Below are 26,119 nucleotides of genomic sequence, written 5' to 3'. Positions count from 1 at the left end.
AGAACTTGAATCAGAAATAAAGGGCTGGCCAAGTCACATTAAACAATAAGAAATACACAAGGGACGTATACACAAGGGACATTGGGGACATTAGCAGATGCGAGAAGAAAACATTTGGGGAATGAGGACCTCTGGTGTCCAAATCCTGACAGCTAAGCTGGTAGACAATGTTTTTCCTCTACTACTTTAAAAATGCATGCAGATAACACCATCTCTAGACATTTTATAATAATAATACTACTAATAATAATAATATTAACAATAATAGTAATAATACACTTTTAATTAATTAAAAAAATAATTTAAATTAAAATTAATCAATAAATACATATAGAATACCGTTAGTCGTTGTTATAGTAGTAGTAGTAGTAGCAGCAGTAGTAGTAGTAGTTGTAGTAGCAGCAGCAGCAGTAGTAGTAGTGGTGGTGGTAGTAGTAGCAGTAGCAGTAGTAGTAGTGGTAGTAGTAGTAGTGGTAGTGGTGGTGGTAGCAAAAGTAGTAGTAGTAGTGGTAGTGGTAGTAGTAGCAAAAGTAGTAGTAGTAGTGGTAGTAGCAAAGTAGTAGTAGTAGTGGTGGTAGTAGTGGTAGTAGTAGCAGCAGTAGTAGTAGTAGTGGTGGTAGTAGTAGCAAAGTAGTAGTAGTAGTAGTAGCAGTAGTAGTAGCAGTAGTAGTAGCAAAGTGGTAGTAGTAGCAGCAGTAGTAGTAGTAGTAGTAGTAGTAGTAGTAGTAGTAGTAGTAGTAGCAGCAGCAGCAGTAGTAGTAGTAGTAGTAGTGGTAGTAGCAAAAGTAGTAGTAGAAGTAGAAGTAGAAGTAGTAGTAGTAGTAGTGGTAGTAGTAGCAAAAGTAGTAGAAGTAGTAGTAGCAAAAGTAGTAGTAGTAGTAATAGTAGTAGTAGAAGTAGCAGCAGTAGAAGTAGTAGTAGCAGAAGTAATAGATGCAGCAGCAGCAGAATCAATGAAATCTTTTTTTTGCTTTTCCTGTAGCTCAGACATGTCTACCACAGATAGCAAGCATGGAAAATGTGGTCTCCCTAATGCAGTGAACGCTCCTATGCCACATACGGCATTTCTGAACAACTATGTCCCATTGGGTGGAGAAGCTGCGAGGCCAGCCATTGGACGCATGGAAAAAGTGGAGACTCTGCGCTGCTACTGGGAGCTGAAACATGTTCCAAAGGAGGGTCTGGGGCAGGTATTTCTCTCACTGATGCATAGTCAGATACCAACAAATACACCTATCAGCTTACTATCCCCAATATTATTATAGTATTGTATTGTATTGTGTGTGTGTGTGTGTGTGTGTGTGTGTGTGTGTGTGTGTGTGTGTGTGTGTGTGTGTGCGCCATTATCAACTGCTCTAAATAGTTCTCTACTAATCCTGATATTCCTAATGGCCCTAACCACACTTTTATTTATGTTTACTGAAGATGAATACATGAAAATATCAGTAGTGTAGGAATAATATAATCAATGACTGATTAAATGAATGACTGACTATATGAATGAATGAATGAATGAATGAATGAATGAATGGGTGGATGGATGGATGGATGGATGGATGGATGGATGGATGGATGAAAGAGTTTTACTACATTACTCCACACTAGGTACTAAATACTATACATTTAAATAAATAAGTAAATAAAGGCTTCTCTGTAGACATCAATGACAAATGATAACATACAGAAACAAGTGATTGTAATTGTTTTTGTTGTTTGAACAACTCCTGAACATTAGTACATTCACCAATAGAGGGGGTTGTCATGCTGTAATGCTTGCATAAGTAAGTAAGGCTTAATGATGAAGTATTTTATTCATACAACTCATAAACTCCAAAACATTTTTAAGAAACTCTACATAATATTAGTTTTTAGGTTTTCATTACTGATATACAAAAATCTTTCAAACCAGGCAAAATAAGCACATTGACATTTCGTTGCCTGTTCGGTGGCAAACTGTTTATAGACCCAAAACACCCAATGACCCCAGGATACATTACTGATGATGCGTCCCAGTGCATCGGCATGATGTATTTTGTATTAGAACTGCAACTGAAGCCACAGAGAAAGCCACTAGATGGCTGTGGATTAAGAGGGCAGAGCGGTGAGCAACTGCTACTAGGACACAGGCCGGAGTCTGATCAACCCCGGCTGGGCGAGAATGTCTAATGTTGAAAGACTCGAAACACCCAATGACTCCAGGATACATCACTGATAATGTGTCCCAGTGCATCTGCATGATGTATTATTGATCTGACACATATTGTAGTATGTTTGGATGCAAAAGCACTGGAGAGTAACAAATGACTTTTAGCTCAAGATCAGCACAGTAATTTGTTCTTATATATAATTTGTGCTTGTCTACTACACTGCTTAAACAAAAAATTAATTGAGAAAACAAAATCATGGAATATAGCATTTGGCACATTAACTGTGACATTTTGCAGAGTAACTGAATAAATCATATATTTCTGCAGCTATACATTTTTGAAGGTAAAACCTGAGAGCCAGCATTATGATTATCTCTGTGTCAGGGATTAAGTACAGATGCAAGTGCAGGTGCTTGATGCTTTTATTCAATATAGCAAAAATAACCTAAATGTCATTTAAAATCAGTGTTGAATAATCAAAAGTCAAGTGATGAGCAAACAGCATAAACTGGACTAGGCATAATCACAAACCAAGAAAACTAAAACTAGATTGTGAAAAGAAACAGTAATCAGAAGGCTTGGTATTAATTAGGACACAATGACACAAAGCTTTTTTTTTTTTTTTTTTTTTTACAATGATTGTGAGTCCTTTAAAACTTGTGTAATGAGTTGTGAGCAATAACCTTAAAGAGATTGTTGTTGTGATTGGCAGGCATGTTTGGAGAAGTATAGTATAGTATCCTGAAAGACATTACAGGTTCCTGGTCTATTACTGACTCGATATTGCAGAAAATAAAATCAACAAATTATTTTTACTGCAATAATAAACAGGGCAGTGGTGGTTCAGTGGTTAAGGCTCTGGGTTACTGATCAGGGGTTCAACCCCTAGTGTCACCAAGCTGCCACTGTTGGGCCCTCTGAGTAAGGTCCTAACCCTTTATGCTCCAGGGATGCTGTATCATGGCTGACCCTTGATTCTGACCCCATATTACTGACATTGTTGGGATATGTGCAGAAAGAATTTTCTCTTTGTTGAAATGTATATGTGACTAATATATTTATATTATATATTTCTGTATAATTTATCTAACAATTACTGCTAAAACAATTACTGTAATAATAATAATAATAATAATAATAATAATAAGTATAATAATAATAATATTGCATCATAATAGCATCACTAAATAATAAAATTAATTTTACAGTGGGGAATATTATTGTTTGATCCCTGCCGATTTTGTAAATTTACTCCCTCACACAGAAAGGTCTAGAATTTTTATGGTAGGTTTATTTTAACAGAGTTAAAATCTATAAAAGAATTCATAAAAAAAACTTTAAAGAAAGGTTACATATTAATTTGTATTTGAACAAGTTTAGTAAGAGTTTGATCCCTTACCAACCAGCAAGAATTCCAACTCCCACACATCCAAATTAGACCTGTCCCTTTAGAAAAGTGCTCCTAATATCAACTCATTATGTGTATAAAACACTGTCTCAGAATCAGCCTCTTTCATTCAAACCTCTTCACCACCATGAGCAAGACCAAAGAGCTGTCAAAGGACGTCCTGCAAAAAGCTGGAATTTTATTTGTTAATCAGTCAATTTATCAGTATCAGTACGTTTTTAACACATGGTGTGGGTATTTGCAGTATGTGCCCGTTTTGCTGATCTAATTAGTACATCCATGCAGCTCTCCTAACATGAATGATTAGTAGGATACCAGCTCCAGATGCTCTGGTCAGGCATCTGTCTAAGTCTTGGCCTCACTCAAATAGACATGCCATGCATACCCACTAATGTGTGAGTGTGTGTGTCTGTGTGTGTGGCTTTGTTTCGAAACTGCTGAGGTAACAGGGTTAAAAATCTTGTATTGCAGTTTTTTTCTGATATGATACCTGGATTTGGCAGTCAAGATATCCTTTCTAATTAAGTAATAGAAAAAAAAGAACCCAAATGTTTGCTTTGGTTTTTGGCTGCTCAATGATGATTAATGATTTCCCAAAGTCTATCTTTGTGAATCTGATTTTCACTTTGGCCTTTGGTTTAAGTGCTATAATCCTCAACTAAAGAGAGATGATTGGTAATGTTTAATCCTTGTCAAGAATGTAGAAATTTGAGTGTGTGTGTTTGTGTGTGTGCATGTGTGAATATAAGTGCAAATGTGCAAGTGCAAAGGAATGACTGAGCACATTAATTGCTGCGTCTAACGATAAAGGATACACTGGGTCCTCTTCTCCACTTTGCGTTCTCTCAGAGCCAGAGTTCCACCTGTCTGAAACTTGTCTCTGTGACTGACACATTTTCTGCTCCTTATAGAGAGGACGACTGGGGAGGGGGGGTCACTTCTGTTTCCCTTTCAGAATCTGTGGCTTGGCAAAACCGTTGATGTCGACAACTAGACTACTAATGACGAGAGTCTGAAAAAAGTTATAGGGATAGGAATATTGAAATCTGGTATTAAAAGTGTCATTGCAGTAGATTTTGAGTGCAGACAGAGGCTTGGACTTGGGGCCCATGTTGGGATACCATGGAGAACTTTTTGCGTGATAAGGATGTTTGGATTGTGGGTAGTGTGTGCATAGTTGTATCTATTTTATGGAGGAAGTTTTGGAGTTTATTCACTCACAAGAGGAAACAAGATAAATCAGCAGGAGGCACTTCAGTTCAGGTAACACGCATGCCCTCATTTATCCCCCACTGTGCTGAGGGCTTTCTTACATATGACAATAAATGTAATGAATGTGAATGTGGCAGGTTTAAAAAGCTTTAAAAGCTTTTCATGTAAAATAAGTTCCTGTAAATAAATTTATTGTATGGATACATGTATTTTTGATTGTCTAATAGCACAAAAAGCATGTGAGCTGAAAGCTGTGAAACCCTCCTTGGATGCTTTGGTTACTCAGTGATAAGTCAAATGTTTCAGACTTTCAAATGCACTTCATGTGATGTGGGTCATCAGGTTTTTTGGTGATGCTCTGCTCTGTTTCCTTTCTTTTCTTTCTCATATTTGTTTAAAAGTGCTGTATGTACAAGTTAATCAATAACATTCTTCAGGAAACGTTCTTATTGACATTTTGAGCATGACCTGAACAAAGTACACACAAGAAAAAGTGCAGCTCCTTTTTCCACCAAAATTTTTAAATGTATGAAATTTAATAATAAAAGTACTATACTCTAGGATTTTGCTGGTCTTGCAATGCTATTAGTTGTCACAGGGATTTTTTTTTCCATCTAGCTTCTGATAATAAAAGCAGCATGAAACAGAAAGCTAGAAATGTTGATGTACAGGATAAAAAGCAGCCCGGTGGAGCACCAAGGGAAATAAGATGAAAGGGAAAAGCCCTTCATGTGAATGCTGTAAAAATCCTTTAAAGTCTATTTTGAAGTAACTTCAGTTCAGTCTGATGTGCAAACATGTAACTAACATTATTTAATTAGGCTGGATTAACTGCAACATCTCTATCCAGCAAGCAAATTCCCAACTAGGTGCAGCATATAATTTGTACAATTAAGAATTTAACAACACAATGAAAATTGCATTTGAAAGCAGTAAGCATTGTCACTTCCTGGAATCTCTAGCTAGCTTCTATCATTCAATGTAAACTGAAAGTAGCAACCGACATGGATAGTCATTTACTAGTTTGTGAATTAGCAGCAATTGTACTTCATTACTGTACATAAGTATACATTTCAAGTATCCGTACGCTATCAGAGTATTTTCATTTTGGGAAACTTTTCTTCCATTATAATTAAATACATTTTAGAGTGTAAGATCAAGCTTTTTACACCATTTCAGAACAAAACATGCTGTTCTCTGCTACTTTGAAGTGAATATAAGACTTTCTCTTTAAAAAGGTATAATGTGCAGGAAAATGGAATAGTGAATTGCACATTTATTTATTTTTTCTCATTGGTCACTACATTTTACTTGGTTTACTTAAGAACAGAAATTTTGTACATTCATAAAGTGCGACTTGTGGCACAAATACTATATTAAATTGGAGAGGGTAGCTGAGATTCATTTAAATGTATAGAGGATATAGAGGCATAATCAGATTTGTTTTAATTTATGATGAGAAATTAAATATTTAAAAAACTAGTTTATGCTATGAATAAACAGCATGTGTTTAGTTAAAAGAAGTCATGGTTGGTTCAGTGACTATTATGTACTGTTGGTTATGAGCTCAAAGTATGTGGAGAACATCATGTTCAGGTGGAATAGGATCATCAGCAATGCTGAGCACAGGTCTCTTACTGTTGACTGTCAGAAGCAGGTGGCCCTGTGTTATGCTGTGTTATGCTGTGCTTTCAGTCATTTGAACGTAGTCAAATTCTATTTGCTGAAATCTACAGAAAGCCTCAGGCAGATGAACGGTTACTAATTTCAGTGCATGTATATACTAGACAAGATTGCATTACATTATATATGTGTGTGTTAATTTTCATAATTTTAAATGCGAGATATATATCAATACAATTTTGAATTAAAGTAAGAAAACTATAATGTTGAAACTGAATGAATAAATAAATAGACCCAATAAATAAATAGACCCCATCAACCCAATAAATAAGGCATAATCCAACCAAACTACAATATATAAACAATCTACTCATAATATAATGCATTATATCTAATTGATGAATTAATTTTAATTATTAGCAGGAAATGGCTAGAGTATAGCCAGTGGCTGTGTTTATCACCCGTGTGCCAGACACCTGCTTTCATCACCAGACAAGTGTTTGCCAGAGTTTCCCTGGGACTCCCCCACGTCAGTGCATATGTTTCTACTACACAGCTCCACACATGCTCACTGTGTGTTGTGCATAGAGGAGGTGGGGTCTGTCAGTTTGCATATCAGTTACATAAAATAAATCGAGACCAGCGAGATGTGTTGAGAGAATAATGAAATGAGGGTGGGGACGAGATTAAGTTACAGTACCTTCTTCTACTCTCTTATACACTAAAATAGCACGTGACCTCGAATGACGTTTGTTTGGACATTAATCCACCTTATACACACAATCATCTTTTCTAAACATACCACAGACACACACACACACACACACACACACACACACACACACACACACTACCCATTCTATCCATGAACTCTATACAGTTTACAGACCTTGTAAAGTCAGGAAGATGCCTTTAACACAACCTTTAAGACATGCGATAATGTCACATCACTTCTGCTCAGGTCTTTGGTTACTAACAAACTCATAACTTTTTATGCTCACATACACTCATAAGCACACACACCTTTTCAATTACCTCCTTTCAAATATATCTCCTTTCTTCTTTTGTTACACATATACAAACATTACTGCTTACACTGCCAGGTGGATCAGTGAATGAGTGCCTGAGTGACACTGAGTCATTAGAAGCAGTTAAAGAGCTATTCAGTACCACACTATGTTTATAGCTTGTTATAGTGTGTGTGTGTGTGTGTGTGTGTGTGTGTGTGTGTGTGTGTGTGTGTGTGTGTGTGTGTGTGTGTGTGTGTGTGGCTATGCATAGTTGCTACCTTCCATTGGTGAATCTGTACACTACATGGCACAGTAAACATTTAAAATAAGAATTGATTTTTTCTTTATTGATTTAAAAAAACAATCTAATTATTTTATTTAAATAAATATAGAAATTAAGTATTAGCTTGTATATTTTAATCAAATTCATTTTGTAATTCATTCATATCTTGGAACCCTTTTCATAAAGCTTTTATATATCTATATACCATATATACATGGTATTTATATTTTGCACACTTGCATACTTGAATAAAGTATAATACATGGTTTACTTAAATACAGAGTTTTTGTACATTCATAAACTTCTACTTGTGGCACAAATACTATATTAAATTGGAGAGGGTAGCTGGGATTAATTTAAATGTATAGAGGATATAGAGGCATTAAACAAAATTGTTTTAATTTATGATGAGAAATTAAATATTTGAAAAACTAGTTTATGCTATGAATAAACAGCATGTGTTCAGTTAAAAGAAGTCATGGTTGGTTCAGTGACTATTATGTACTGTTGGTTATGAGCTCAAGGTATGTGGAGAACATCATGTTTAGGTGGAATAGGATCATCAGCAATGCTGAGCACAGGTCTCTTACTGTTGACTGTCAGAAGCAGGTGGCCCTGTGTTATACCTTTCAGTCATTTGAACGTAGTCAAATTCTATTTGCTGAAATCTCCTAATTTTAGTGCATGTATATACTAGACAAGTTTGCATTGCATTATATAATGTACACACTTTTATATGACATTTTACAATTATGACATTCAGAGTAATAACAGGAGAATCAGTTATTAAAATTGATTACTTGACCTTAATTTTCATTTTTAACTCTGAATTAAACTAAGAAAATAATACTATAATGTTGAAACTGAATTAATAAATAAATAGACCCAATAAATAAAGCACCACATAATCCAACCAAACTACAATATATAAACAATCTACTCATGATATAATGCATCCTATCAAATTGATAAAATTATTAAAATTATTAGCAGTAATGGCTAGAGTATAGTGTTTGCCAGAGTTTCCTGGGACTCCCCACGTCAGTGCATATGTTTCTACTACACAGCTCCACACATGCTCACTGTGTGTTGTGCATAGAGGAGGTGGGGTCTGTCAGTTTGCATATCAGTTACATAAAATAAATCGAGACCAGCGAGATGTGTTGAGAGAATAATGAAATGAGGGTGGGGACGAGATTAAGTTACAGTACCTTCTTCTACTCTCTTATACACTAAAATAGCACGTGACCTCGAATGACGTTTGTTTGGACATTAATCCACCTTATACACACAATCATCTTTTCTAAACATACCACAGACACACAGACACACAGACACACACACACACACACACACACACACACACACTACCCATTCTATCCATGAACTCTATACAGTTTACAGACCTTGTAAAGTCAGGAAGATGTCTTTAACACAACCTTTAAGACATGCGATAATGTCACATCACTTCTGCTCAGGTCTTTGGTTACTAACAAACTCATAACTTTTTATGCTCACATACACTCATAAGCACACACACCTTTTCAATTACCTCCTTTCAAATATATCTCCTTTCTTCTTTTGTTACACATATACAAACATTACTGCTTACACTGCCAGGTGGATCAGTGAATGAGTGCCTGAGTGACACTGAGTCATTAGAAGCAGTTAAAGAGCTATTCAGTACCACACTATGTTTATAGCTTGTTATAGTGTGTGTGTGTGTGTGTGTGTGTGTGTGTGTGTGTGTGTGTGTGTGTGTGTGTGTGTGTGTGTGTGTGTGTGTGGCTATGCATAGTTGCTACCTTCCATTGGTGAATCTGTACACTACATGGCACAGTAAACATTTAAAATAAGAATTGATTTTTTCTTTATTGATTTAAAAAAACAATCTAATTATTTTATTTAAATAAATATAGAAATTAAGTATTAGCTTGTATATTTTAATCAAATTCATTTTGTAATTCATTCATATCTTGGAACCCTTTTCATAAAGCTTTTATATATCTATATACCATATATACATGGTATTTATATTTTGCACACTTGCATACTTGAATAAAGTATAATACATGGTTTACTTAAAAACAGAGATTTTGCACATTCATAAACTTCTACTTGTGGCACAAATACTATATTAAATTGGAGAGGGTAGCTGGGATTAATTTAAATGGATAGAGGATATAGAGGCATTAAACAAAATTTTTTAATTTATGATGAGAAATTAAATATTTGAAAAACTAGTTTATGCTATGAATAAACAGCATGTGTTTAGTTAAAAGAAGTCATGGTTGGTTCAGTGACTATTATGTACTGTTGGTTATGAGCTCAAAGTATGTGGAGAACATCATGTTCAGGTGGAATAGGATCATCAGCAATGCTGAGCACAGGTCTCTTACTGTTGACTGTCAGAAGCAGGTGGCCCTGTGTTATACCTTTCAGTCATTTGAACGTAGTCAAATTCTATTTGCTGAAATCTCCTAATTTTAGTGCATGTATATACTAGACAAGTTTGCATTGCATTATATAATGTACACACTTTTATATGACATTTTACAATTATGACATTCAGAGTAATAACAGGAGAATCAGTTATTAAAATTGATTACTTGACCTTAATTTTCATTTTTAACTCTGAATTAAACTAAGAAAATAATACTATAATGTTGAAACTGAATTAATAAATAAATAGACCCAATAAATAAAGCACCACATAATCCAACCAAACTACAATATATAAACAATCTACTCATGATATAATGCATCCTATCAAATTGATAAAATTATTAAAATTATTAGCAGTAATGGCTAGAGTATAGTGTTTGCCAGAGTTTCCCTGGGACTCCCCCACGTCAGTGAATATGTTTCTACTACACAGCTCCTCACATGCTCACTGTGTGTTGTGCATAGAGGAGGTGGGGTCTGTCAGTGTGCATATTAGTTACATAAAATAAATCGAGACCAGCGAGATGTGTTGAGAGAATAAAGAAATGAGGGTGGGGACAAGATTAAGTTACAGTACCTTCTTCTACCCTCTTATACACAAAAATACCACGTGACCTCAATGGACATTTGCTTGGACATTAATCCACCTTATACAAACAACTTTTCTAAACATACCACACACACACACACACACACACACACACACACACACTACCCATTCTATCCATGAACTCTATACAGTTTACAGACCTTGTAAAGTCAGAAAGATGTCTTTAACACAACCTTTAAGACATGCGATAATGTCACATCACTTCTGCTCAGGTCTTTGGTTACTAACGAACTCATAACGTTTATGCTCACATACACTCATTTAAGCACACATACACCTTTTCAACTGGTACATGATGTTTGGGCTATTTTAAGAGCATAGTGTATTATTAAATCACTTTTGTGTGGTCTTTCTGATACACTTCTAATTTAGCATGATGGGTGTTTATTTTCTGGACTGTGTATAAAACTGGACAGATCAAAGTAAAGCGTGTCTACAAGTGCGGTAAATGACAGCCAAACAGCCACTGTACCTTCACAGTATACTGTACATTCACAACATGAATATAATAATTTAGCATAAATTATTGTATTCCCTTAAAATTTGTTGATAAAAACGAACAAGGACATTTTAATTAGGGAAAAGATCCTATCTAACCCCACCCCAAACCTACATTTTTGTTGTTTTAATTGAGTCATGCAGATTGGGACAAATTTGCAAGCATTTGATTCAGTAAAATATTAAATGGTTAATTCTAGAAGGATATTACGCTTCAACTGAATAATGTAGGTAAACTTCCTCATTGAATTTCATCCAAGTTGTCCACGTCAAATCTTTACACTGCTTTGTCATAAGTTCTCTTACATTTACCCTCCAGTGTTTAACAGCAGGACTTGGTTCAGGTCCTTAATGAGTTAGACATCCTGGTGCACACCAATGCATACAGTTACAGTACACCCATAAAAAAAACACACTGATATGCACATACAGATAGATTAACCAAAGATTTGAGGAATTTATTAATTGGTAAACATGTTCCTTATAGTAAGATTTTAAGATTATTCTTCTGTGTAACTATTTTTTGTTCTGACCAGCAGTAGGATTTTTCTTAAAATTGTACAAACAGTACCCCATAAAGACATCGTCATAGAAGTGAATTTTAAAATATTAGAATTTGAATTTGAAATTCAAATTTTGAAACTTTTTTCTTTTTACATAAGTATCCTTTATACCAATTTCAGCCAATAGACTTTTTGAGAATTATGCTTAGCACACCTATTTTAGGGCAGTTACTTCTATTCTGCTTTGCAAAACCACTCAAGCTCCTTCAGGTTGGATTTGAAGCATCATTGCACAGCCATTTTAAGATCTCTCCAGAGATCAGATTCATGTCTGGGCTCCGGCTGGGCCACTCAGGGACATTCACAGAGTTGTCCAGTAGACACTGCTTTGTTATCTTGGTTGTGTGCTTAGGATTGTTGTCCTGTTGGAGGAAGAATTGTCACCCCAGTCTGCATTTATTCTGCAGTCACTGTGCTCATTGGGACTTTCAGTGCTGCAGAAATTCTTCTGTACCATTTCTCAGATCTATGCTACAATTTGTCTTGGAGGTCTAGAAGACATTTCCTTGATTTGGTTTGTGCTCTGACATGCACTTTTAACTTTCCAAATAATGTCCAATCAACTGAATTAACCACAGGTGGACTCCAATCAAGTTGTAGAAACATCTCAAGGATGATCAGTGGAAACTGGATGCACCTGAGCTCAATGTTGAATGTCATGTCATGGGCTTTGAATACTTATGTACATGTGATTTTTATTTTTTTTTTATTTTTAATACATTTGCAAGATTTCAATCAAACCTCTTTTGCATTGCCATTATGGGATACTGTTTGTTGAATTTTGAAGAAAATAATTAATATAATCCATTTTGGAATAAGGATGTAACATAAAAAAATGTGGAAAAAGTGAAGCACTGTAAATACTTTCCGGATGCATTGTACGTCTAGTACTGTATGTCTAATAATAAGGGCACAAATATTCGTATATATAGTAGGTTAAAACCTATATAGTGGGTTAAAAGCAAAATATCAGCTGTCATTCAATAGGGACATATTAAGCTTTTTTTCAGTCACCTATTTTTCTAATTCTTTACATAAGTTTAAATAATTTTTCTCTGGTTGTGTGTACAATATTTCCATGGTTTTAAATAACATGTTACTCATTTATTCTGTTAAAAGAAACATTCAATAAAAGTCATTTTTGCTAAAACGCTATTTTAACAAGACTTTATCATTGAAATATTTATTCGTCGCTACACTTAATGTTGTCATTTAGCTAATTATTTTTTATAGACTGTGACGTAAAAAATGATAATTCTTTTTTTTCCGTTTTGCTATTTAACAACTTACCCTTTTTACTGAATTATTGAAGTAGTATTATACTGCACTTTTTTAATTCATTATAATAATGGAAATATGACTGCTTTGAAAGCTTTCTTATATTTTAACAAAGATTTGTTGGGTGTTCTCTGTTTTCTTTGCCCTCATGTAGCTGAAAGAGAAGAAGAAGACAAATGTGTGCCTAGAGGTGTTAAAATCCCAGAAAAAGGAACCTCCTGATGTAACAGGTACATTGCAAATCTAACTGCTTTGTTTTATTTGGGACATTTGGTTAATGCTAAATTGTTATTGTTTGCACACTGTGATGTGGATATAAATGTTGTACAAATCTCAAACAGAATATGACAAGTATGGCATCATCATTAGCACAACATGGCACCAATATATTAGATATGGCACTGATACATAGTTTATACAAAAAACAATGTAAACTTTGTATATTTATTTCTTTTAAGGTACAGACCAGGATGACGTGGAAAAGGTACAAATGCTTAATCAACAGAACACCAGCCTCTCCCATGGCAACAATGAAGTCAAGGATAGTGTAAAAGGACTTGTGGACTATAGCCAAGATGAGAAAGAAGTGCAAACTAAGAAGAAGAGTGGTAAAGAAAGGCTACAAGCAGAGGGGTAGAAGAGGAAATTGAAAAAGAGAAACATATTTTTATAGAATCCAAGCTAAATGAGAAATTAGAAACCAACATAGAGGAAGAGAATCAGAGAATAGAAAATGGAGATTGCTTGAGTGTCCCTGAGGTTTCGGCTTTACTCCTGTCGACCTGTGAGTTTAACCAAGACCATGATGTCTCCCAGGAAAGGTACTGAACCTTTCTTAAATAAACATCATCTTTGTGTCAACTAACGGTACTGGGGGGCATTTTTACAACACATTAAAATTTATTTGATTCTTTTGTGTAACAACAATGACCACATCGAGTTGTTTGTCAAAACTAGGAGACGGGTAGAGAATCTGGAGAAAGATCTCGAAAAAAGCAAAGTGGAGGAAACGTCAGAGGAGGTGGCTCAAAGTGAGGAAGAAAAGCAGCCTGGAGTGGGAGCATCAGAAGTGGAACCAGAGAAACCTGCTGAAGAGAGAAAAAAAGAACCAATGCCTGGAGAGTATATAATAGGTACATGATGTGCCACAGTACTACAGCCTAAGACTGTTTTTTTTTTTTAACTGTTCTCTTACTATTTATTTTTTTTTTCTGTCATTAGATAACTCACCTCCTCCTCCAGCACCCTTTGAGCACCGTGTGGTGACAACCAAAACCAAGCACATAGCCACCCACTATACCATCAACAGAGAAGAAGTGCTTGGAGGGTAGGCTACAGAAAGCAGAAAGACCTTTCAATATAATGTCATGGTTATATGTATGAATACATTAATCCATAGAAAAACTGAGTGCCAACGGGAATCTTTAAAGATACAAAAAGTGGAGAGGACATTGAATTAACAGTGAACTTTGCATATGCAGTTTATCATATAAAAGATTCAAAGTGGCTCAGTGGATTCGTTTACAAAAACCCTAGTTGCAGTAAACTGTTATATAAACATATGTCAGTTTCTGGTTGAAAATCCATTTTTGGTCTATCCTGTCTGCCCTTGTCCCTGGGGCTACAACTTTGGAGTTTTACATGTAGGTCAAGTTGGGTGAAGTCCGATTGCAGGCCCTAGAAGCAAAGACTAGTTGTCTTTCTGACTAAAAACAAGTTTTTAATGATTTTTCATGCTTTTTATATGTGCAGTTGGTTGCCTGTAGTGAATTTAGTGAAATTACAAATCTTAAAAATTAAATACTTTCCCCATTTTCATGAACACATTGCTCAGGAACTGCACACACTTATCCTATTATCTTCAAAATGTGAATATTTTGTCTGGTTCTGTGTTGTTGTTAGTTGGTAGAAAGACATGTAGAAGATTTTTTTCAAAATTATTAGCATGGAAACCTTACACTGATTTCTATAATATTCTCTACTGATATAGTTTTCTCTAATGTTTTCCTTTGTTATATCATACATTCAACTTTGAGGCAGTGTTTATCTCCTTTATTCTGGCTAGTTTTGAATATATAATTATAAGCCTCTGCCTACTTCTGTTTATTCTTCATACTTCAACACCTTTCTCAATATAGTTCTGGATAAATGGCAGCGTTGTATATTTCAGACACTGCCAGTAGCAAGCCAGGAAATCTTTGGCAACAAAATAACATTTAAAGAATCCTGGACCAGAAAACACACTTGGAAAACTACACCACAGAAGTTATAGTTATAATTATATGCCAGAGTATATTTGCTGATCCAGGAATTTGTGATGCTTTTATTTAAGAAAAACTCTGCTTCTGCTAGCTTTGTCATGCTTTGTTTAAGTTAACATTGCCAAAAAGGAATTTACGTGACTTGCTTGTATCACAACCTGTTTAATTGCTTTACAATCAAAAGGCCCTGGCACAGTACTTGATCATCTGGTTTTCTTGCTTAAGGTTTTCAACTGGTCATCAACTGCACATTTTCAAACTTTTGTTGCTTTAGACATTTTACTAAAAGCATTTTAGACAGAGCTATCTTGTAAACTTAGCGGTCTCTTCTATTAGACAATGTTTCTTTTCTTTTTACCTACTTACCCCTAAAACCTTTACCTTAAATATAGCAGGTGCGAAAAATAATCGCTGTGTGTACTGAAATGTAGCTATAGCAAATAAAATGTTTTTGATTTTGGTAGTGGGCGCTTTGGAATGGTCCATAAGTGTGTGGAGAATAATTCTGGCCTCACGCTGGCAGCTAAGATCATCAAAACCAGGAATCAGAAGGAGAAGGTAAATTGCTCAAGAGATGCATGTCAATGCTGGATATGACAGTGTGTAGCATACTGTACCAAAACAATCATTTTATTAAGTAACAAAAAAAACAATCTCTTAATGCACTTTTCTCTTATAGTATGAATTTTATGCATTTATATATAGATATATTTCTCTTGCCTTATCAGGAAGTGGTTAAAAGTGAGATTGAGGTTATGAACCAGTTGAACCATACTAGCCTCATCCAGCTCTATTCTGCTTACGAGTCTCGCAATGATATCACTCTCGTCATGGAGTAGTAAGTAAATAACACACATACTAATACATCTTAGATAAAAGGATATTTTTATATGCTTATATGTAGGTGTGAATTCAGATTGTGTGTGTGTGTGTGTGTGTGTGTATGATCTTAGTGTCGAGGGAGGAGAATTATTTGATCGCATCATCGATGAAAATTACAATTTGACTGAATTGGACACAGTGCTGTTAATCAGACAGATCACAGAGGGACTGCAATACATGCACAAGATGTACATACTACACCTTGATTTGAAGGTAGCACATGCTTATCAGCCAACTTTCATACATAAGTCATTAATAATAAGATTAAAATTAATCTTTGTTGCTTTTATCCAGCCAGAAAATATACTGTGTGTCAGCCGAGAAACAAATAAAATCAAGATCATTGACTTTGGGCTGGCCAGAAGGTTAGAACTGTGTTTAGAATTAATAGCTAATATTCTAGCCTCATCGTCACTTTTTCTCACTCCTCTTTTCTGCTGTTATTCTTTTCTCTCATCAGATATAAACCAAGGGAGAAGCTCAGGGTCAATTTTGGCACACCCGAGTTCCTTGCACCTGAGGTGATCAATTATGAATTTGTCTCCTTCCCAACAGATATGTGGAGCTTAGGAGTCATTACGTACATGCTGTGAGTCCCAGCATTCAAAATTGAGACCTTCTTGATTTCTTTTTCTTTCTATTTTTTGGTGGTAACATGAAAAGACTGAAAATATTAACTTAATAAAGGAGTTGCCTTATAACACTTATAGGCTAAGCAGTCTATCTCCTTTCCTGGGTGATGATGACAATGAGACACTGAATAACATCCTAGAATGTAAGTGGAACTTTGAGGAGGCCGAGTTTGCAGATATCTCTGATGAAGCTAAAGACTTCATATCATGCCTGCTTGTGAAGAGCAAGAGGTAAACTGTGTGTGTGTGTGTGTGTGTGTGTGTGTGTGTGTGTGTGTGTGTGTGTGTGTTTTATTGTTCATTTTAAGTGTCAGGATTCATTGCAGATTAACGTTTGTGTTCAATCTAGTTGGCGGATGAGTGCTTCTCAGTCACTTAAACATCCCTGGTTGTCTGATCGATCACTTCACTATCGTCTGCATCAGAAAGTAAGCACCTACATCTCATCTCACTGTGTCTCATCCAGTTCTTCTTCAGCTCTCTCAGTATTACTTTGCAGCAGTGGTGGCTGCTTTTTGAATTTTTTTTTTTTTTTTTTAAATAGGGGGCACATGGGTGTCTGTTAAAAACGTGTAAATAAATATTGAGATTTTATTGAGCACACATTTTTTTAACCTCCACAGTCACGTTTAGCCCCAGTAAAGCTGAGGGTCTGGGGTGGGAAAGTCAGTTGTCCAGCGAGTTTTCATTTTTGCTTCCATTAAAACACAATATTTGAATATCGCACCTACCATGCTTCCCATGCAGTCTTAAAACAATTGCTTTATAGCATGTTTGTTTTCTGATGAGTGTGATTTTTCTGCAGGGGAACAAGTGCCACTCCACACACGCACCTCCAACAAAGATCTAAAACAGGTACTTTTAAAATAGGAACTTTCTCTTCTTTAGATACCCATTCGAATAACACCCACGGTTCTTTTTGCAGACTACAGCTTATGAATGGACTAAAACTCTAGATGTTGAAATCTTTACAATTTTATTGATGACTACCAAAAACGTTTAATGATGCATCTTCGGGTTCATTGCATATATAATGTAGGTTAATCAGTTTCAGTTAATTCTTTCTCACCATTTGAACACTGTATGAACTATGTTCCTTTTCTTTTCTTAGTTTATTTCTTAGGTATTTGGATATAAAGCAATTTGTTTTTCTACAGAAAACTTCTTTACCCATGTGAAGAACTGGACCAACAACACTGCACCTGAAAGGCCTCTAGCTGCTATACAACAATGAATATCCATTTCAGACCCTCTATAAGTAGGCTACAACACAATTCTGATTCTTCTTTGTAACACTATCTGAACCAGGAGATCGATTTACAGACTTCCACTTGCTGCGTGCAGCATACACACAACTTTGCTGTTATTCACACAATTCACAATTTGTTAACTAGTCTTATTTTGGTGATTTTATATTCTTTTTTGATATTTATACAGGCACAAAAACAATTCTGTTTCTACAATGTCATATTACAATGTAGTGTAGTTGTGATATGCTTGAATACATGATTACTTTCACTTCATGTTACAAATCCAGCATCCTCACCAAGTTTGTTTCTTGTTTGTATATTGGAAAACATGGCTTTTTGACCATAAGATTTGTATCTGCATTTTAAACATCCCATTCTACATTTAGTTTCCATTTAATTAAAATAACCTCCACTCTTCTTGGAAGATGTTCCACAAGACTTTGAAATGTGGTTGTAAAGATATTTTTGCTCATTCAACTACAAGGGCATTAGAAAAGTCAGGTTCAGTCAGTGTTCCAATTCATCCTGAAGGTGTTCAATAAGGTTAAGATCAGAGCTTTATAACCAGCCACTCAAGATCTTCCACTTCAATCCATGTAAACCATATTTGCATTTAGCATGCTTTGTCCACAGGGGCATTGTTTTGTTGGAACAGGTTTGGGGCTCCTGGACCTCCTATAAAATTGTGTGCCTTCAACTTTAATGGTAACAGATTTGGAAAGAACCACATATGTCTGCAAAGGTTATGTGTCCCATTAATTTTGTCAATATAGTGTAGTTATCCAACAAGAAAAAGAAATTACACGGTTCTCCACTCATACCCCAAAGTAGCTGATTGGGAAAGACATGTAGAGGGCATAAAATTTGTTATTTTCATTTTTGGCATTTGTAACATGTAGCTTGTGCACAAAACCAGACAAGCTCATTTCTGGCAGATCAAATACATACTGTAATTAGAAATTGTGTACAGTGTTTGTTGTTTAATTTTTTGTCTATTTATAAATTATCTACTGGATCTTTTGTTTGTACCCTTTCCTACTTCCTCACTGCTGGATATTTAACTTACCTTCCATGAAGGCAAACCCAACAGTAACTACCATTTGTGTATAATATTTAGTTGTTTAGTTGTATAATACTTAGTTTTTTTTTTTAATCAGTTATTTCTGCTTTGTATCCTAAACTTACTTGAAGTTCAACAATTCAACATTATTATGCAATGCATTCATAAAAGTATGTATGAATCTGAATAAGATCGGAATATGGCAATGCTTAAAAATAATGTGCATATTTTGCTTGGATGAACATTTTCATGTTGTGTTAAGTGTTAAGGTGCATGCTGAGTGTTTTGCTGTTAAAATGCATTGATGTTAAAATGCTTCTGATTCTTTAGTTCAGGGGTGGCCAACCAGTCAGAGACCGAGAGCCACATTTTTTTACTGTGTTACCGCAAAGAGCCACATCATACACATGGGCACACATGAACATCACCCATCCCTTTCTCTCTCTCTCACACACACACACACACACACACACACACACACACACACACACACACACACACACCTCTTCTCAGCCAGATTTATGTGTAAATGTCACACACCAACATAATGACAGAAATTGACTCCTACAGTTCTAAGACCACAGGCCAGTCATTTTCAACAATGAACATGGTGCACTGTCTCACACACACACAAATTCTTAGTTTAAGTCCACAAACAAAAATATAATAATTTACAATAGCGTTTTTCTTTTACTATGCATGTTACTTAGTGGGACTTTTGGCATTCCTTGCCTTAAACAATCCCCTTCAAATCTGCCTCGTATTCCGTTGTTGCCACTCGAAGCAATTCTTTCATATGTGTGTCAGTCAGAACAGATCGATGCTTTGATTTCACGTGTTTCAGGGTAGAAAACACAGACTTTGTGTGTGTTTTTTTTTTTGTTTGAGCGTGTTCACTTCGCTTGAGTTCAATACGGTATTATCGTCAAATGCGCATGCGCGTGAGATGAATATACAGCAGGGGTGGGCAATTAATTTTTTACAAGGGGCCACATGAGAAACCTGAATTGTGTCAGAGGTCCACACCAACGATAATATTTTAGGGATGCACCGAAATTAAAATTCAATTCAAAAGTCAATGAAATCCATAATTTTTTGTGTTATGCCTTTTGCCTTGGCACTATCACTGGAAAACTTTACTGCCTTTTCAAAAACGTCCTGTACAGACGGAGTGCGCATGCTCGGATTGACTTTACTTTTCTGTGCCGCATTCTTCTCATATTTAGAATGGCAATCGGGATGATTGGATTTCAGGTGATAAATTAAACCCGACTTGGGGAAACTCTTTGCAGATACACCCTCTCTTGAAATTTCAGCATTGCATGTTTTGCAAATTGCTATCCGCACACCGCAGACATGTTGGCTATTATCCAGATAACCGTGTGCTGGCTGCGCTTTTTTATTGCGTCATTACAATTGTGTTTAGTCTGATATACCGCAAAGTTTCCCAGTAGGGGCAAGCTCATTTAAGTCTTAAAATACCGTATTGAACTCAAGCGAAGCGAACACGCACATTAAAAAAACAAACAAACACAAACTTCGATATGAACGTAAGAGCCGCATGCGGCTCGCGAGCCGCGGGTTGGCCACCCATGCTTTAATTGCATCGTCAATGTCAAAAAGTCCTATTCTCCACCGGTGTGTAAAATTTGGACTGATTCACTTACATAACTATATTAAATGTATATGTATGCATTTTTTTTTAGATAGAAAAATAAACCAAACAAAGCAATAATTGCAGTTCTTTATAATTTCAGAGTGAGTTGTGTTGTTTTACCAGTGCTCATTAATGTTAAGTTGAGAGTTAACCTAATCACATTACTACTGCATTATTCTGTATTTGTTTGGTTATTTCAAGCAAACAGACACATGGCTGTATTATGTTCTCTTTTATGTTGTGCTTCATATTCTAATATTACAGACATCTGGAAGTCTGTGAGAGCTCGTCCATTGGAGCAGAGACCATTTATAAGACGATCGTTTATCTTTCCTAAAGTCCTCATGCATAACTTAACATAAATGTTAACATTTCAATGAAATTATAATTGTCTTATTGTAGTGACCAAAATCGTGCAATTTAAACGTTATAGGGTGATACATTTCCTCCGTTTTTCAGATGTTGTGCAATCTGCACACTTCCTCACTCCATAGAGTAATGAATGTGTCTAGTATAAAAAAAATTTGGAAATGGTTGGGAGAGGGAAATTGGGATTATCATGGAGTGAGCAATATCTATGGTGACATTGTGTCTCTCTATGGTCTCAACCCACTGCAAACGAGTAAAGACACTATCATTTGTTTTACCAGGAACCCTCACGTCCAGATTTGATCATAATTTGGCAAATGCTTTACTTGGAGATGTGACTCAGGGTAGTAACTTTATATAACTTGAACATATGCTGCTGTTTGGATGCCCTTTAAGAACACTTCAGAAACAGAATCGCCTAACTCTTACACTTCACTCATCAAAGACAAACCTGTTAATCCAGAGAAAGCCAGTGGGAGATGTTTATCTTTAAATACTCTGAACTTTGAAATAAGGTTTCAGAGTACTTTTGGAACATAACCTCAATTGTGCAAATGAATCCAGTATAACTTGTTAAACCTGTCCCAGTTTGCTAGCTCATATTTTAATCTTACTTAATGATTGTAGATATTGTAGATTTATTAACATGTTTTTTTTTTTTTTCATATACATGCAAGCATATGTCAAGGTGAATTGAACTCCAAATAGAAATACTTTAGTAAAGTACAGATAAGTGAGAAAGCGACATAAGTTCAGAAACCAATTGCATTTACTTCGTTACTGTCCACCACTGCACGCGTCTACAGTAACTGGTGCTTCCGGCTCCTCTCGTTTCTGACTTTTCTGCTATTGTGTGCAACCTGATTTGCCTGAAATTTCCCGGTCATGTTCTATAGAGGGCGCTGCGCGACTCAGCCCGGCTCTACCCAGATTCTTCATCTTCCTTTGTATTTCATGTGCGTACGTCATTGTAGCGCGTCATCACCGGCGTGCTCTCTGATTGGCTCGGTCAGCGGTGTGTTTTTGGTGTGAAACTGCCGCTCCGGGAAGAAACAAAAACTCTCCGGAACTGAGACAGAGGAGGAAGATCACTTCGACCGAAGACACAGGAAGCAACATTTATATCCCCGATCAAAAACCGGTAAACGATGGCACAGTGCGCGGCGATGACCTCCGGTTCTACCGGTAACTGCAGCGGTGACAAGACGAGGAAAGTCGCCCTCATCACCGGCATCACCGGGCAGGTAAGGGTCATCTCATCACATCTCATCACATCACATCCAATCATATCACAACACATTACATCACAACTGGAACAGAACGGAAAGAACCTGCACTAACACACCATCTGACACCACATGCCAGCCATATAAAAGTGACAGGTCGACGACAGTCCCGGTTTAGTTCAATCTTATATATTTGTCCATAAGAGTCAATAATAAATAACATCATATTCCTATTATAACCGCTTCAGGTCTCTCATGAATCTGAATAATATAAATAAGTCTGAATAGGGTGAATGAAATGCAATCATACCTTTAAGGAGCGTATAAAACACTCCAAATATAATACAGTATGTAAATACCATGCAGTACACATACCACACTGAAAAGCAGCACCATATATTTCATCAAAACACTTTATATTTTATTGTGCAGTAGAAACAAACATGAATGCAATTCTTCACCACCGGATGAATGAAATTGGTGTCTTTTGCGGATGGACTTCCTTATTGCCCTGCATGTGACGTCATCGTCACGTTCAATTCCATCATCACGTTGTACACGTGTCACACTGAAGTGCAGTCATTGTCCAATCACAGGTGTAAAGTTGTACATTTTTAATGAGGGAAGAACCTGAAGGTGTACATTCCATGTAAATGAACACCCATCATAGATTGTTGTAAACTCATTGCTGATGTGTGGCATTTTCAAATATCTTGCCTGTAGATCTTTTGTACTTGGTTAATGAAAATCTTGTAGAATCCTTTACACACACACACACACACACACACACACACACACACACACACACACACACACAGTGCATGTGTATGCTGATAAAAACAAGGATATTTCAATATAATGCAGCCTCAGGCACTTCACATATTTTACACCTTTGTAGGTTTTTACATCTCAGTCCTGTTCATAAGCAAAGTAGAATTTATTCTCCACTGACCTGAGGATGCAGCATGACCATCCACAAGGATTGTATAGGTGTAATGTCGACTCAGCTCACCTCTGAGTTTGTTTGAAGGCATTACATTTGTAAATAATTTGCCTTTTTGTACTCCTGCACTGTGTAGACATAATTGTAATAAAATATCCTTTAATAGACTGAAGCAGACAGGACAACAAGGTGTCTGGGTTGTCATTTGAATGTTTGTAGTAAATTATGATTTAATCTGTGCTGTGATAATCATGCTCCTGAATCCTGACTAGGCTAAAAACTGCTAGATTGAATAATGTTTGATAAGCTGTCTAGCTGGTTAAGTTCAATAATAGAGACTAAAGTATATTAGCAAGTGTGTGCATTTGCAGGGAGTGGATAATTGCGTAGACATTGTCTATATCCTTTCCTGGTAAAGATATTTTGTTTGCAGACCTTGAGAAAAAGTTATCATGTTGTTAGGGAATGTCCCAACTATGAGGTGTGAGGCGTTTTTCACTGTGTGTAAAAGATACGTTATCTGAGGTGATCATGTGTAGTAAAATTGCCTGTCATCTGAACTTTAATTCTGTTTGTAAAACCTTTAACCATTTTTTAAATATTTATTTGGTTTATATGTGTAGCGCAATAGGTAACAGGGTTTTGAGGTGTGTATGTCATAACACTGTGAAGTGTTTCGTCCTGTAAATATCAGTAGGACATAATAAAACATTTCTTAATCTGTTTGTTGAACCTACCTGTCGAATACTCTAGTACCAGATGTGAAATCTGATTGTCTTTGGTGTACCTGCCAATTTGTTTACCCTTGGACTTGGACAACCCTTTCACTTTTTGCCATGCACTAAAGGTGTTCTGGTGCAGTTTATGTAAAAGGTAATCACTGGCTAGGTCTCGGTTTTGCATTGGCTGGTTCTTTGCCTCCACACAAGTCAGTTCACAATTTATTTATATTAAATTGCACATTTAAATCTATAAATCTAATCAATAATGGACATCCATATCATTAATACAATTATAATCCCATATTATTTGCCAGCATTTGAATGTTAGAGTCAGCATTTATGTATAGAGTGCACATTTTAAATGAAAGGAAAAAAAAAAAAAATATATATATATATATATATATATATATATATATATATATATATATATATATATATATATATATATATATATTTTTTTTTTTTTTAATGGATTTACAAAAATATTTTCTATTCATGCTTTGTGTTCAGTATGGTTTCATTAATAATAAACATACATTTGCATAAAGCATCCATATTTGTTTGGTCTTGTCTTTATATCAGGAAACAGTAAGTTACAGTATGCAAGACATTTCACCTCCACCTTGTGGTACTCAGTGGGATGGTGAGATTTAAGTTAAAACACATTGTTGCTGAGTGATGACACAATAATAGGGTGGATGAGGCTGGTTGTGCTTAATACCAGTATTACGACTGGCTCGACAGGCTGTTACATTATGTGCCAACAAGGCAAATAAGACTTGTATGTGCTTTGTCCCCACACTGTTTTTTGTGTGCCAATAAGAAAATATGTAAATGTAGGTAAATGAAAACATGGACTTGAAGTCAGGTTGGAAATATTTCCAGGTCTTCACTTGTGAGCATTTTTACACCACGTGTTTATTCTTTTCACCAAAATAAAATCTTAAATGCTTTGTATTTCTCTTATTTCTGCCATAAGACAACGAAAGCATTATGTATCTCATAATACTAATGTAAATATCTCAATATAGTGAGGGACAGTTAATAAAATTAACTTTAGAGGAATGAGCTGGAAGTGCTTCTGGATCTTTCGTATTTAGGAGTCAGATTTTAATTTTATTATTACCGCAAATAAAAAAGAAACAGAAGAGATTTAGCTGAAGGTTTTCACATATGGAAATAGACACATTGTATGGTCAGCAGAAGATGCAGTTTATTTTCATGACTTGATTATTATTTCTCTACTTTGGTTTATTCCTGATCTCAGTTACTGCCTGTGTGAACATTGTCTTAGAAGCAGGTCTCTATAAGTTGTACCACAGCTTGGAATTGCAACTCACACTCTTAAAAAAATAAATTGGTTCTTAATTGGATAATTGTCAGTTGTCTGTGTCTGTGAAAAACCTTTAATATCCATGTAATCTTTTCATGGCACAAAAGGTTCTCTGTAGTAGCAAATGAAAAAAATGTGGTTCTTCTTGTTCTCTGTACTGATCCTTCAGGAGGTGCTCCCAGAAACCAAAACTGGTTTTTCCATGCCATCCGGGTGGAAAATGAAACTTTTTTTTTAATGCTTCCTAGCACCAATTTTTTTTTTTTAAAGAGTTTAGAGGATGATCTTCTTGAAGAAATCAGTTGGGTCACAAAGAACCACACGAAAGAACCAGTTACTGGAAGGTTCTTTGGAGAACCAAAAATGTTTCATCTAGGGACCAAGGATGGTACTTCCATGGAATTGTTATGAACACGACTTTTTGGTTCTTCCTGGCACCTTATTTTAAAGACTGCATTGAGCATTTAATTTACTCACCAAATGTTATGCCATTTCCATTTACTTGTCGACTAAAAATCAATGCATATTATCAAGCCTGTATGTGCCTAAATGTAGGTTTATTATAGTCTATTAGAGTATAGTATATTATATGTCCTCTGTGTTATCTTTCTCTTTATTTTGAACAGAGGTACAGATGTGTATGAATCATGTTGACTTTGCTTTCTTTTAAACACCAGCCTGTGAGCTATATTAAAAGTAAAATTATA

The 26,119-nt window shown here is 35.7% G+C and overlaps 2 protein-coding genes across 4 annotated transcripts in view; both read left to right on the top strand.

The window, feature by feature from the left end:
- The first annotated feature begins 989 nt into the window (after positions 1-989).
- Positions 990-18,656, top strand: mylk4b (myosin light chain kinase family, member 4b). Its single transcript, XM_046835913.1, has 15 exons — positions 990-1,190; positions 13,232-13,307; positions 13,536-13,561; positions 13,690-13,898; positions 14,035-14,210; positions 14,299-14,404; positions 15,803-15,896; positions 16,067-16,176; positions 16,292-16,433; positions 16,515-16,585; positions 16,681-16,809; positions 16,931-17,083; positions 17,202-17,280; positions 17,658-17,707; positions 18,010-18,656. Exons 1-14 carry the CDS (start codon positions 990-992, stop codon positions 17,700-17,702), a joined length of 1,617 nt encoding a protein of 538 aa, XP_046691869.1. The 3' UTR covers positions 17,703-17,707; positions 18,010-18,656.
- A 3,548-nt stretch (positions 18,657-22,204) lies between these two features.
- The window catches only part of gmds (GDP-mannose 4,6-dehydratase), a 72,071-nt gene continuing 68,156 nt past the window's right edge, over positions 22,205-26,119 (top strand). For all 3 annotated transcript variants that reach the window (XM_046835674.1, XM_046835673.1, XM_046835672.1), the window contains exon 1: positions 22,205-22,432. In XM_046835674.1, the coding sequence (XP_046691630.1) occupies positions 22,337-22,432 (96 nt within the window). In that variant the 5' untranslated portion in view covers positions 22,205-22,336. The remainder of the gene's footprint in view (positions 22,433-26,119) is intronic.

This window comes from Silurus meridionalis, chromosome 23 (genome assembly GCF_014805685.1).
Source record: "Silurus meridionalis isolate SWU-2019-XX chromosome 23, ASM1480568v1, whole genome shotgun sequence".
Taxonomy (NCBI): domain Eukaryota; kingdom Metazoa; phylum Chordata; class Actinopteri; order Siluriformes; family Siluridae; genus Silurus; species Silurus meridionalis.
The sequence above is the reverse complement of the archived record's forward strand: the minus strand, read 5'-3'. Positions and strand labels throughout refer to the sequence as shown.